We start from the raw sequence: 12,671 nt of genomic DNA on the forward strand, positions 1-12,671 counted from the left end.
TGTGTAAGAGATTTTTTTTTCACTACCATTTTTGATCATTTGCGTTTACCAATACCGAATTTCAACTGTATCGGTAGTTTCTTGGCACACTGGTTGAAACGGATGAACAGACAGACGGTAGTAAATGGGAAAACAAATAAAACAATAGCGGTATTTATATTTTCTTAACCTTATCGGTGATGAGACTGCGGGGCGTAGGTAAGGAATGGATAGCTCTTTGAACAATCAGTGATTTGAAAAAAGTATTATTGAATTATTTATTTTTATTTCAGAAAATACATCAGTTGTCTGACTCGTCCATAAACTGCACCTACACATCTCATTTCTAAGTATATTGTTTTATAAAACACTAGCTTTTGACCGCGGCTTCGCTGGCGTCAGAAAGAGATATAAAGTAGTCTATGTCACTCTCCATCCCTTCAACTATCTCCACTTAAAAAATCACGTCAATTCGTCGCTCCGTTTTGCCGTGAAGGACGGACAAACAAACAAACACACGCACTTTCCTATTTATAATATTAGTATGGATGTAGGTATAAATTTACTGGCTTAATTACTATGATTGCATTAGTACAAGGGAGCGCGCGTTATCTGCAGGGGGCAGCACAGAAGTCCCTGCTTGTAACTATAAAGCATAATGTTAAGAATAAACTGCAAGTTTCCGATTCAGGTCAACAGGCGACAACCCCTCCGCGGTGTTTTTCAAAACTGTGTCTCCAGGCCGCACTAGTACTCTCTGTCGCTACTGGTTAGGCTTCGACTCAGTATGTTTACGCTTCTTCTGGTGACCTCGTAAGTTAGATATCTGATTACATTTGTAATCACAACTGCTACATTTGTAAGGCTTTTCTCCGGTGTGTATCACCTGGTGGATTTTTATGTGTGTTTTATTATTGCTCTTGTAGTCACAGATGCTACATTGGAATCGCTTCACCCCGCTATGTGTTATCAGGTGTCTTCGTAAAGTTGATTTATAAGTGCATTTGTAGTGACAGTGGCTGCATTGAAGAGGCTTTTTCCCGATGTGTAGTTCTTGGTGACTTTTTATGGATACTTTATCATTGGTCTTGTAGTCACAGTGGCTACATACAAAAAGCTCCGTCCCGGTATGTATCGTCAAGTGTCTTCGTAAGCTTGCTATATAACTGCATTTATAAACACAGTAACTACACTGATAAGGCTTTTCGCCAGTATGTATTCTTTCGTGTATTTTCAAGCGTTGTTTAAAATTGCATTTGTAATCACATTGGCTACACCGAAACAGCTTCTCGCCGGTATGTCTCATTTCGTGTGTGTGTGGATTGAGTGAGCACCTTCCGAAAATAAAAAAAAATATGCTGATCATTTAGTAAAAGTTCTAAAACAATTGTAAAACGAATCTCTGAATTTGTAAAAAGATAAATCAAAAGATACAGCCATTAACATGTGCTCACTCAGTTCTCACAAACTACCAACGAAAACAGTGAATATATTCATTTAACATATAATATTTATATACTAACATTTAGTAAAAAATAGGCCAACCTACCTCTATAAATATTAGATCACCTAGTGACGTATTAAATTTTTTACAAATAGTTTCTTATGCTCACTCAATCCACACACTTTTGAAAAGCCGAATTTTGATGAAAAACATAAGATTTAGACCGCTATTATATGTGTATAGTTTAGTAAAAGTGAAATGGGAATTTGTAAAATACAAAACGAACCACTAACGTGTCAGGTTTTTTTATAATAAATTTTTGTAAGTGCTCACTCAGTCCACACGTTTTGAGAAAGTTAAAAATGTAAATATCTTACGATTTGTAGCACCTAAGACACTCGAAAGTACTTCAACATTTAGTAAAAATTTTTACTAAATGTCCACCATCTAATATTTTATATTCGTTGTCTGGTTTTAAAGATATTCAGACATAACTTTTCTCATACAAATGTATCAAGTAGGGTGACCACACTATGTCGGCTCCTGATTTTCCCCACCTTCCCATTGTCATATTGAGATTGGGGAGTTTCGTTCGTTCAATTTTGATAATATTAAACTAATACCATATTAATTATCCATCTGCAAACTGTTTTTAGGTTATGTTCTTGGCCTAGTGATGATGTGTATTGTGTAATTTTTATCGACGTCAGGATAATAACCATATCGACATGCATGCATTAAAAAGGACATGAATGATAATTGGTAAGAAACAAAGAATATAATACTTCACTAGTAAGAAACCAGAACCTGGTAATCTAATCGCGCTAACAGATGAGCGTACCGGATTTGTAAGTGGGAGCGAGAAATAGTTATTCTTTTCTCGCTCCCACTTACAAATCCGGTAAACTATTATCAAAATTGAACGAAACTCCCCAATCTCAATATGACAATGGGAAGGTGGGGAAAATCAGGAGCCGACATAGTGTGGTCACCCTACTTGATACATTTGTATGAGAAAAGTTATGTCTGAATATCTTTAAAACCAGACAACGAATATAAAATATTAGATGGTGGATATTTAGTAAAAATTTTTACTAAATGTTGAAGTACTTTCGAGTGTCTTAGGTGCTACAAATCGTAAGATATTTACATTTTTAACTTTCTCAAAACGTGTGGACTGAGTGAGCACTTACAAAAATTTATTATAAAAAAACCTGACACGTTAGTGGTTCGTTTTGTATTTTACAAATTCCCATTTCACTTTTACTAAACTATACACATATAATAGCGGTCTAAATCTTATGTTTTTCATCAAAATTCGGCTTTTCAAAAGTGTGTGGATTGAGTGAGCATAAGAAACTATTTGTAAAAAATTTAATACGTCACTAGGTGATCTAATATTTATAGAGGTAGGTTGGCCTATTTTTTACTAAATGTTAGTATATAAATATTATATGTTAAATGAATATATTCACTGTTTTCGTTGGTAGTTTGTGAGAACTGAGTGAGCACATGTTAATGGCTGTATCTTTTGATTTATCTTTTTACAAATTCAGAGATTCGTTTTACAATTGTTTTAGAACTTTTACTAAATGATCAGCATATTTTTTTTTATTTTCGGAAGGTGCTCACTCAATCCACACACACACTCTCATTTCGTGTTTCCGTAAGTTTGAGCTGTCACTGCATCTGTAGCCACAATTACTACATTTGTAAGGTTTCTCGCCAGTGTGTAATCTTTTATGTACTATCAAGTGTGATTTATGACAGCTCTTATAATCACAGTGGCTGCATTCAAATAACTTGACCCCAGTATGAGTCGCCTGGTGATTACGTAAACTTGACTGTTGACTGCATTTGTAGTCACACTGGTTACACATGAAATATTTGTCAGCAATTTGCATTGTTTGGTGTTCGAGTAAATCACTTTTAGACAGACTTTTGTAACTGCGGTGACTACAATTGAAGTTATTTTCTAATAAGTGACTCTTCAAATGGATCTCCAGAGTTTTCTTGGAACTCGTTGTATAATCACAATCAGCGCACATAAAATTCGAAACACCATGTTCGCTTTTCACGTGTTCTACTACAAGCAATTTAGTTTGAAAAGTAGAATTACAAAAATCACATGAAAATGGCCCTGTCGACAGATGTGCGATTCGTGTGTGTTTCCTTAGACTAAACTTGTTTCTGAAACGTTCGCCACAGTGTTCGCATGCGTATGGTTTGCCTCCAGTGTGAGCAGTCTCGTCGCCGCGGAGGCGCTTGAGCACCACGGAACAAGCCATCGCAAGTTGTTCCCGGGCGCGGGCGGCGATGGTGTTCGAACACGCTGCAACAAACATTAACAAAACAATTTATATAGACATTTACAACGAGATTCAGTCAATTAAATTAATTTAACAGGACTCGTCAAATGCTTGTTTTTTTATTTATTTTAACTGACCTATAACAAACGTAACAATCAAGCCGGCTCACTCCTTTGATGTTCACAAAATGCCGCCATTCTAAATTCTTGCCTACATTAACAAACGGACCGCACGCGAGCAGCCGACAATGAATTATATTGCGCCGCGCGAAGGTCGTCACCACTGAATGGGCCGCGAACTGGTGGCCTCCGGCATGTACTTGTAGCGCGGCGATAGAATCTCGGAGTGAGCCGCCCCTGGTGCTATATAGACTTGCCTCCGCCGAGGCAGTACGCGCGTTTTGCTCGGCCAAGTAACCTGTCCCGGCTGAAGCACGTCTGATTCGTCTCCCTGAGCTTGAATTCATGAATGTATCCGTAAGAGAAGACGGCTACTTGACAATGATACAAGCATGGAAGGGGCAGGATATGGAATTCTTTAAACAGCTCACGAGCTGAGGCGTCCGCAGAGTCCGCAGACACTCCGGCCATCGCTCTAATTACACGTTTTTGCGTCGAGAATACTCGTAGCCACTCAGAGGCTCTGCCCCATAGTTCGGTACCATACGTTAGCAGCGAGTGGATGTGTGTGTATGACTGTATGTGTGTGTGTGTGTGCCATAGATTTATAATTATTAAACTAGATTGTGTTATCACATTTTTTGCCATACTAAATTGAACTTTATCACTGAGACAGAAAGGTGATCGTATATCAGACTAGCGAAAACGATCCACATGAGAGGGCATTGTTTGGGCTGGTGTCCCTCTCGCACGTGTGGCCAGTGTTTATGAGGTTACCATAGTAGTATTTTGTCTGTATATTACCTGACTTTATAACTTATATTATTTTAGTGTTATATTCAAACTAGGGTTTCGATATATTTCAAAGAATTGGAAAATAGTTATAATGTAACAATTATTTTAATGCCAATAAATCAAAGATTTGTATAATTAAAAAATACGTTCAAATGGGTATTAGTAGATTTGGTAGTCACTTTGAAAATTGACTGGTATCCCCAATGTATGACAAAGATGACGTCACTGAATAATGTTGACATTGTAGTAAGTGCGAGAGGGACACCAGCCCAAACAATGACCTCTCATATGGACACACTTTTTGACCTAACTACTCATTCTGGTTTAACTGTAATTCTGTGGTGCTGGTGTGTATGTGTGTGTGTGCTCACCCGACACGCGGTCCTCGCCTCTCGCCGCGTCCGACACCTCCGCCTCGGCTGTCCGCGCCTCCACTACAACAACAACTCTGCTTCAGGCCGCGTCTCACATTATACTAGTAGTATTCATATTCAATTGTAATAACATAACCACAAAATTAAAATTTTGAAAAAACCTCCGACATAGTGGATCGATTCATAAAACATGGCTAAGAACACTCCCGACTAACTCAGCTTTTAAAAAAAAAACTAAATCTAAATCGGCACACCCGTTCGGGGGCTGCGATGCCACAGACACGTGAAACTTATAAGTCTTATAACACCCCGTCGTTTTTGCGTCGGGGGTTAAAAGTATTAAATTCTCTCATTTTCTTTTCTCTAATAATTAGTACCCCGATGTATGATAATTACATATAAAATTTCAAATTAGCATCGTTATTTTTATTTCGAATAGGCGATCAACCAAATCTTGGTACTAAAACCGGCCAAGTGGCCAGTTTAAAGGTACTTTCTTCGTTCAGACATCACAGCTAAGTAACAAAAGGTCTTAAGCGCCGGCACCCCCTAACCCCAACTGCGTAATTGATATACGTATTGGTACCAAATTTCGACTTTCTAGTGTTAACGGTCACTGAGGTTATCCGCGGACGGACAGACAGACAGACAGACATGAGATACTATAAGGGTTCCTAGTTGACTACGGACCGCTAAAAATGACACCGTTTATATTCAAGTTTGCACTCACGCGCCATGTCGTCACTCGTCGCGTCTTCGTCCGCAACGTCCGGTGTGATTCGGAGCTCTTCATCTGAAACCAAGGCAGGAATTTATGGTTAGTGTCATGTGTAAAAAATCACTTTCAAATTTGACCGGTCTCACACATTTATTTATTTATTTTGAAAACATATCTCAATGATTTACAGATAAATCCAATGCGTCATGAAACTTAAATAAAAAAAAAAAACAGTAAATAAGAACATGAAATAGAAAACAAACAATAAAAAATTATAACTAAACAATTGATTTGGGCGATGACGTGGCTCCGTGGCGTCGTTTGGCCCGGTGTATTTAGGATGGCATAAAAACTAGATTTTATTTATTTCTTTTACTCATTATAAAAATATATTGCCTGTGTGGTGACGGGTTAAGAATTTCACCACCCCCTTTCTTCCCGTGGGTGTCGTAGAAGGCGACTATGGGATATGGGTTAAATTGTGGCGTAGGCGAGAGGCTGGCAACCTGTCACTGCAATGTCACAGTTTCGTTTTCTTTCAACCCCTTATTTGCCAAGAGTGGCACTGAAGCTTTAGTAGTTTCATGTGTTCTGCCTACCCCTTCATGGGATACAGGCGTGATTGTATGTTGTATGTCATTATAAAAACTGTTTTTTTATTATTTATAAAAAAGAAACGCTGGTGGCCTGGCGGTAAAAGCGTGCGAATTTCGATCCAGACTATGCGGAGGTCGCGGGTTCGAAGTTTCCAACCCTGGCTCGTACAGTCAAGTCAAAGAGGATCGAGTATTAAAGAGAGTTACTGTCAAAGTAAAATAATAATCACAGTGCATAGACTGCCATCTCTCGACACAGTCTTAAAACTTTTGAACCTCAGTTTTGACAATTTGGCCCATATTCTTAGCTTGATATGTTTTAAAATGTCAAATATTAATATTAGCGCCATCTAGCCAAGCGTACCCCAAAAGTGTATCGCCATCTAGTTCACCGTACCTTTTTCTGTATGGAATTGGGGTACGTTTTTTTCTTAGACTTTATCGGTCTATACGAAGTTATATAGGTCTTTGGTCAAGTGTAAAAATATGGGTGTACATATCTTACTCAAAAATATGTCCCATAGCAACATAGCATCTTAGTCCGGTGTAATAAGAGCGTAGTACCATATTTATGAGACGATTATTTCGATACATATTTTTGCACTTGACTGTACCAATGAGTTTTTCGGAACTTATGTGCGAAATGTCATTTGATATTTGCCAATCGCTCGGTGAAGGAAAACATTGTGAGGAAACCAGACTAATTCCATCATAGTAAAAGTTCTAAAACAATTGTAAAACGAATCTCTGAATTTGTAAAAAGATAACTCAAAAGATACAGTCATTAACATGTGCTCACTCAGTTCTCACAAACTACCAACGAAAACAGTGAATGTATTCATTTAACATATAATATTTAGGTATATACTAACATTTAGTAAAAAATATGCCAACCTACCTCTATAAATTTTAGATCACCTAGTTACGTATTTAATTTTTTACAAATAGTTTCTTATGCTCACTCAATCCTCACACTTTTGAAAAGCCGAATTTTGATGAAAAACATAAGATTTAGACCGCTATTATATGTGTATAGTTTAGTAAAAGTGAAATTATAGAAATAGAAATAGAAATAGAAATAATTTATTATGAATAACATAAGTGTACATTGGTTTTTCTTAAAGACTAAGAATTTTACAAGGGATGATTTATACAAATGCCTGAGCTAGGATAGTTCCTGTGTTTCAGGCAATAACAAGGACTTAATTGGTAAATTATTATTAATTATTCACTATAATAAAGCTAATTATTTTAATTATAAATAAACAAAAAACATATTACAGCAGGTTCTCAACTAGGTAATTAATTAATTTACAACCATAAGCAAAATTTCTGTATCATCGTACCTACGTCATACAATAAACATAGCTACATGGGTGTATATGAGTAATACGTGTTTTTCTTGTGTTAAGTAATTTAGCTTGATACACATTTTTACTAAAGTATAACATGCTATTTCCTATATCAGCAGAATTTTAATAAACAGGGTCAAAGTCAAATTTACGTAAATCATTTTCAAGTTTGTTTATGCTTCATTAGTGACAAATTGCATGCATTACGTGACTTAAGTATGTTAAAATAAGGTTCTGTAGAGTTATTTAAATTGCTAAAATTGTCAGTGGGTTCCGGCAGAGCCAGAAATTTGTGTGAGAGCCGCGACATCGTATACTTTAGACTCTGACACAGAAAATTGTCTATTAGGTGGAGCAAGATCATATTATACATAAGAAGGATAATCTAATGGGAATAAAAAGTACTATGAAAATATGTTAAGAGGCGCTCCTAAGCGCCTTCATAGTCTACAGAATTTATGAATCTTTTCTCAGCCATTTGTCTCGCTGGGCAGTCGGGGTCGCCTGTTTGATGGTCGTTCGGTTTCTTGAAGTGCGAACAGGTTGCACACTTCGGAGGTTTGTCCTTTTTTGGACATTCTTTGAAAGTGTGACCCGCTTCCCCGCAATGTCCGCAGATGTTGCACTCCATTTTGCAGGTCTTTGCAGCATGATTGTAGAGCTGGCATTTGAAGCAACGTGTGACTAGGGTGAAATCTCTCACTGGGCACGACGACCAGTTCACAAAAATCCTGTCATTCTTAATTAGGGCCTTGCGGATCACTCCAGGAACCTCAATTATGTAATTACAGGACTCAGCATCCTTTTTCCCGGATTTGTGACTAAGTCTCGTAGCGGTCAAAAATTTCTCGAGCGTCCAGTCCTGTATCTTATCGTCCAAGTTTTGTTTATAAATGCACTTCAGGACATCATTTTCATGCATTTCCGCGGGAACTCCAATTATGACAATTCTGGGCTTGCGTTTTAGTGGCTCGTCAACAGTGAGTCCAGAGGTAGTGAACTGTGATGATTGTTTCAGTTTTACAATGTCCTCTTTAGAATCAGTGCTTATCACTACACCGCCGTTTCTTACTTTGCGTAACCCTCTCACGTGCAGTTTCATTTCGTCGGGCCGAATAATCTTTTGAACGAGGGATTTTGTCTCCTCGCTCGACTTCAATTTGTCCACAGGGTATATTGCGACTGAGCTGATATTAGACGGTTGGACATACCTCGTTCCAGATTTCTTCAGGGCATCGGCAAATGAAACTGGTCCAGGGGCTGGTCGGCTGGATTCCTCAATCGTCCTCTGTAGGTCTTGGATGCGTTGCACTAGGTCAGTTTTTTCCTGGTGAGCTTGATGCGACTGATAAGCTTGGATCGCATGGGATTTTAGCGATTGGTACTCAATAGCCATTTGTGAGGCGTAATGAGTCACGTTGCGACAAAGAGTGCTTATTCTGAGCTTCTGGTCAATGTTAAGTTTACCTTCTGCTGCTGTTTGGCTAATGTCTTGCAAGTTTAGATCTATCTTTTTAAACCAAGCTTTGATGTCACTTGTAGCAATGACCTTCGGGGGCTCTTCATCCTGCTCCATGTTTGCGGGCGCGGGCGCGGGCGGGACGGGCTGCGGCGTGGGCGTCGAGGGCGGGCTGCGGCGCGTTAGGCCACTCCGGTTAAAGGGACTATTCCCGTTTGACATTTCAAACACTTAGTTATCCTATGTCGACATTATACTACAGCCACGAAACGCGATAGCTGAGTAATGACCCAGATTACGCACGAAATGCAGAATTATGCACGCGAATAATTAAATATCTTAATTAACACGTCCGAACTCATTGACGTCTAGAGATGAAAAAAACCTAACCTAGGGTGCCGCCAGCAGCGGGCAGGGCCCAAGCTGCCGGTGGTTAGGGCTGCAGAGAGAGGAACCGTCGGACTATCCGCGCCGTGTCCAAGATCACCGCCTTCTGCATCTGGCCCTTGATCCAGCCACCTAGCGAGAGTCTCTTAAGATGTTGGTCGAGACTCTTCGCTATGAGACCGTTCGCTGAAACGACTATCGGAACAATGATCGTTGAATCAACATCCCACATGGCGGTTATCTCGTGAGCCAAGTCTAGGTACTTACTGGACTTCTCCTTCTCGGCTTTCACGAGATTCTCATCATGGGGGATGGTGATGTCAACGAGCACAATATTTATAAACGAGAGTCTCTTAAGATGTTGGTCGAGACTCTTCGCTATGAGACCTTTATTATTATTATTATTATAAGGGTTAAATAATTATTACTATTGGCGAGGAGTAGACTCACCCGGTCCAGGCTCACTGTTCCCACCTTCCTCCAGGATTACAGGAGTCTCTGGCTCAACTGCAGATTCTTCCTCTAGAGCAAACAGAACATAAATCACATCACCGCTCAAACAATTTTCTCTAAGTTCAAATAACATTATCTGGGGGGATAACGGCCAGTCAATCTTCAGCCTGAGTGTTCCATCATCATCCTCCTTGCGTTATCCCGGCATTTTCCACAGCTCATGGGGTCCGCTTTGACAACTAATCCCAAGATTTGGCGTAGGCACTATTTTTACGAAAGCGACTGCCATCTGACCTTCCAACCCAAACGGTAAACTAGACCTTATTGGAATTAGTCCAGTTTCCTCACCATGTTCTCCAGAAACCATGTTCACCGAAAAGCGACTGGCAAATATCAAATGACATTTCGCACATAAATTCCGAAAAACTCATTGGTGCGAGCCGGGATTCGAACCCGCGACCTCTGGCACGAAAGTCACACGTACAATTACCGCTAAGCTACCAGCGCTACTGCGTGTTTATGGCACACTCATGTAACATTATAAATAAATAAATATTATAGGACATTCTTGCACAGATTGACTGAGTCCCACGGTAAGTTCAAGAAGGCTTGTGTTGTGGGTACTCAGACAATGATATACACATTTATATATAAATACTTATATACATAGAAAACATCAAACATGACTCAGAAATAAATATCTGTGCTCATCGCACAAATATATGCCCTTACCGGGATTCGAACCCTCTCCTCCTGCGTATCTTTTGGCCTAACTGGATCACAAACGCCCACTTATGGAGAATAACTGGACAAGCACCCGTACAAGAAGAAATACAGACGCGGAAATGGCATTGGATTGGACACATCCTCAGAAAACCTGATACCCACCTATTCAAAATGGCCCTCACCTGGAATGTACCCGGAAAGCGCAAACCATGCCGCCCTAAATCTACCTGGCGTTGTTCGGTTCAGCAGGAGCTCAGGGTGCTAGACATGGGGTGGGAGGAGGTCACTCAAACTGCCCAAGACCGGAGTAAATGGAGAAATATGATTCGAGCCCTACACCCCAGCAGAGGGTAACAGGATATAAAGAAGAAGAAGAAGTCACTACACGCTAGGCCAGACCGGTCATCAATAATAATTATTATTGGCAAGGAGTAGACTCACCCGGTCCAGGCTCACTGCTCCCACCTTCCTCCAGGATTACAGGAGTCTCTGGCTCAACTGCAGATTCTTCCTCTAGAGCAAACAGAACATAAATCACATCACCGCTCAAACAATTTTCTCTAAGTTCAAATAACATTATCTGGGGGGATATAAAGGGCAGTCAATCTTGCACAGAACAAGACATTCTTGCACAGATTGACTGAGTCCCACGGTAAGCTCAAGAAGGATTGTGTTGTGAGTACTCAGACAATGATATACACATTATATAAATACTTATATACATAGAAAACATCAAACATGACTCAGGAATAAATATCTGTGCTCATCACACAAATAAATGCCCTTACAGGGATTCGAACCCAGGACCGCAGCTTAGCAGGCAGGGTCACTACCAACTATGCCAGACCAGTCGTCCAACATTGCAGTTCACAATGCGATTGTAACATAGTTTTTAATGGACTTTTGCTAAGAACTAAAATCAAAACTCTTAAATTGAATATTTATATGTTGATGTGTGCCTGAGTGTCACCTTTGATGTTCTCTCCCTGCGTGCGCGCCTGCAGCTCCGCCTGGCTGCGCTGCACTTGCAGCTTGAAGTCGCTCGCGTCTCGCAGGCGGCCCACGCACGCAGAGCAGATGCCGCACGAGCCCGAGCCATCCAGTGCCAACTGGACGTTAAATTATCATGTTATCCGAATTACTAGTACATACACAGTGAAAAAAAAAATTAACACAATTGTTAGTCTAACAACATTAAACAGCGGTCATACTTACATATAAACCGAAGCACTCTTTGATCATGTCGGCATATATTTCAGTTTTCCCAAAAAGTGTGTACGGCGTCGTCAGGTCCTTGTCCGGAGGACGCCACAGGCAGCAGCGACACGCGCGCGTCACGTCCATCACCACAACCGTGCGGTGCGCAGTACTCGAACGGACTCAGAAGAATGCCGCAACGTTATTATTAATTAATTACAGAATAGCTCTCGGACTTTTGCTTCTGAAAATAGAAATATGCATTAATTTAGCACGACTACAAAAAATACAAATTGCACGTAGCCGCATAAACGATATAAAATTTATTTATTACAAACCATGTGTACAAAACATACAAACACGAAAACAACATGATTGAATGCATGAATTGACAGTGACGTGACGACAGCAGTGACATGACATGCACGACATGACACCACAGATATGTTATAATTACTTACGGTACGTTCAGAAAATCTAGTAACAAGAAAAGTTTTAGACGGTTATACCGGACTGCTTTCTATGTTTAGTTCCATCTATTTGATCCATTTTGATCACAAAATTTGTGGCTTTATAAAAGAGGGATCCTTTACTAGTCCTTATCTCCTATAATAGTATTGAGTATTTGGACCAAAGTCATTTGGACAAAAGTCGCAGTCTGATACGAACGCTCATCTGTTACAGCTATTAAACTTTATTGTTTTCTGAACGTGCCCTTTGCCAACGGTATTTGTCATTGTCAGTGTCACTGTCAGCCACGTTC

At 39.8% G+C, this 12,671-nt stretch overlaps 1 protein-coding gene across 2 annotated transcripts; it reads right to left on the reverse strand.

The window, feature by feature from the left end:
- Positions 1 to 249: 249 nt before the first annotated feature.
- Positions 250 to 12,286, reverse strand: LOC125237958 (zinc finger protein OZF-like). 2 transcript variants are annotated; one of them, XM_048145207.1, is made up of 9 exons: positions 12,247 to 12,286; positions 11,927 to 12,152; positions 11,682 to 11,820; positions 11,153 to 11,224; positions 9,983 to 10,054; positions 5,751 to 5,813; positions 5,018 to 5,080; positions 3,079 to 3,755; positions 250 to 1,285 (listed from the first exon to the last, which is right to left on the reverse strand). In XM_048145207.1, exons 2-9 carry the CDS (start codon positions 12,053 to 12,055, stop codon positions 743 to 745), a joined length of 1,758 nt encoding a protein of 585 aa, XP_048001164.1. In that variant the 5' UTR covers positions 12,056 to 12,152; positions 12,247 to 12,286; the 3' UTR covers positions 250 to 742. The 2 variants fall into 2 exon arrangements, with proteins under 2 accessions (XP_048001164.1, XP_048001165.1); XM_048145208.1 differs by lacking the exons at positions 9,983 to 10,054; positions 12,247 to 12,286 and having other exon boundaries at positions 11,927 to 12,239.
- Positions 12,287 to 12,671: the final 385 nt, after the last annotated feature.

The sequence above is a fragment of the Leguminivora glycinivorella genome, chromosome 22 (assembly GCF_023078275.1).
Source record: "Leguminivora glycinivorella isolate SPB_JAAS2020 chromosome 22, LegGlyc_1.1, whole genome shotgun sequence".
Lineage (NCBI taxonomy): Eukaryota > Metazoa > Arthropoda > Insecta > Lepidoptera > Tortricidae > Leguminivora > Leguminivora glycinivorella.

What these genes read in the sequence shown, in the direction of transcription:
- LOC125237958 (XM_048145207.1), bottom strand. Translation starts at nt 12,055, where the DNA reads ATGGACGTGACGCGCGCGTGTCGCTGCTGCCTGTGGCGTCCTCCGGAC. An exon ending in GCAGGGAGAGAACATCAAAG is followed by an intron (nt 11,225 to 11,681) that starts GTGACACTCAGG and finishes TGTTTGCTCTAG; the next exon opens with AGGAAGAATCTGCAGTTGAG. An exon ending in GAACAGTGAGCCTGGACCGG is followed by an intron (nt 5,814 to 9,982) that starts GTGAGTCTACTC and finishes CCTTGGTTTCAG; the next exon opens with ATGAAGAGCTCCGAATCACA.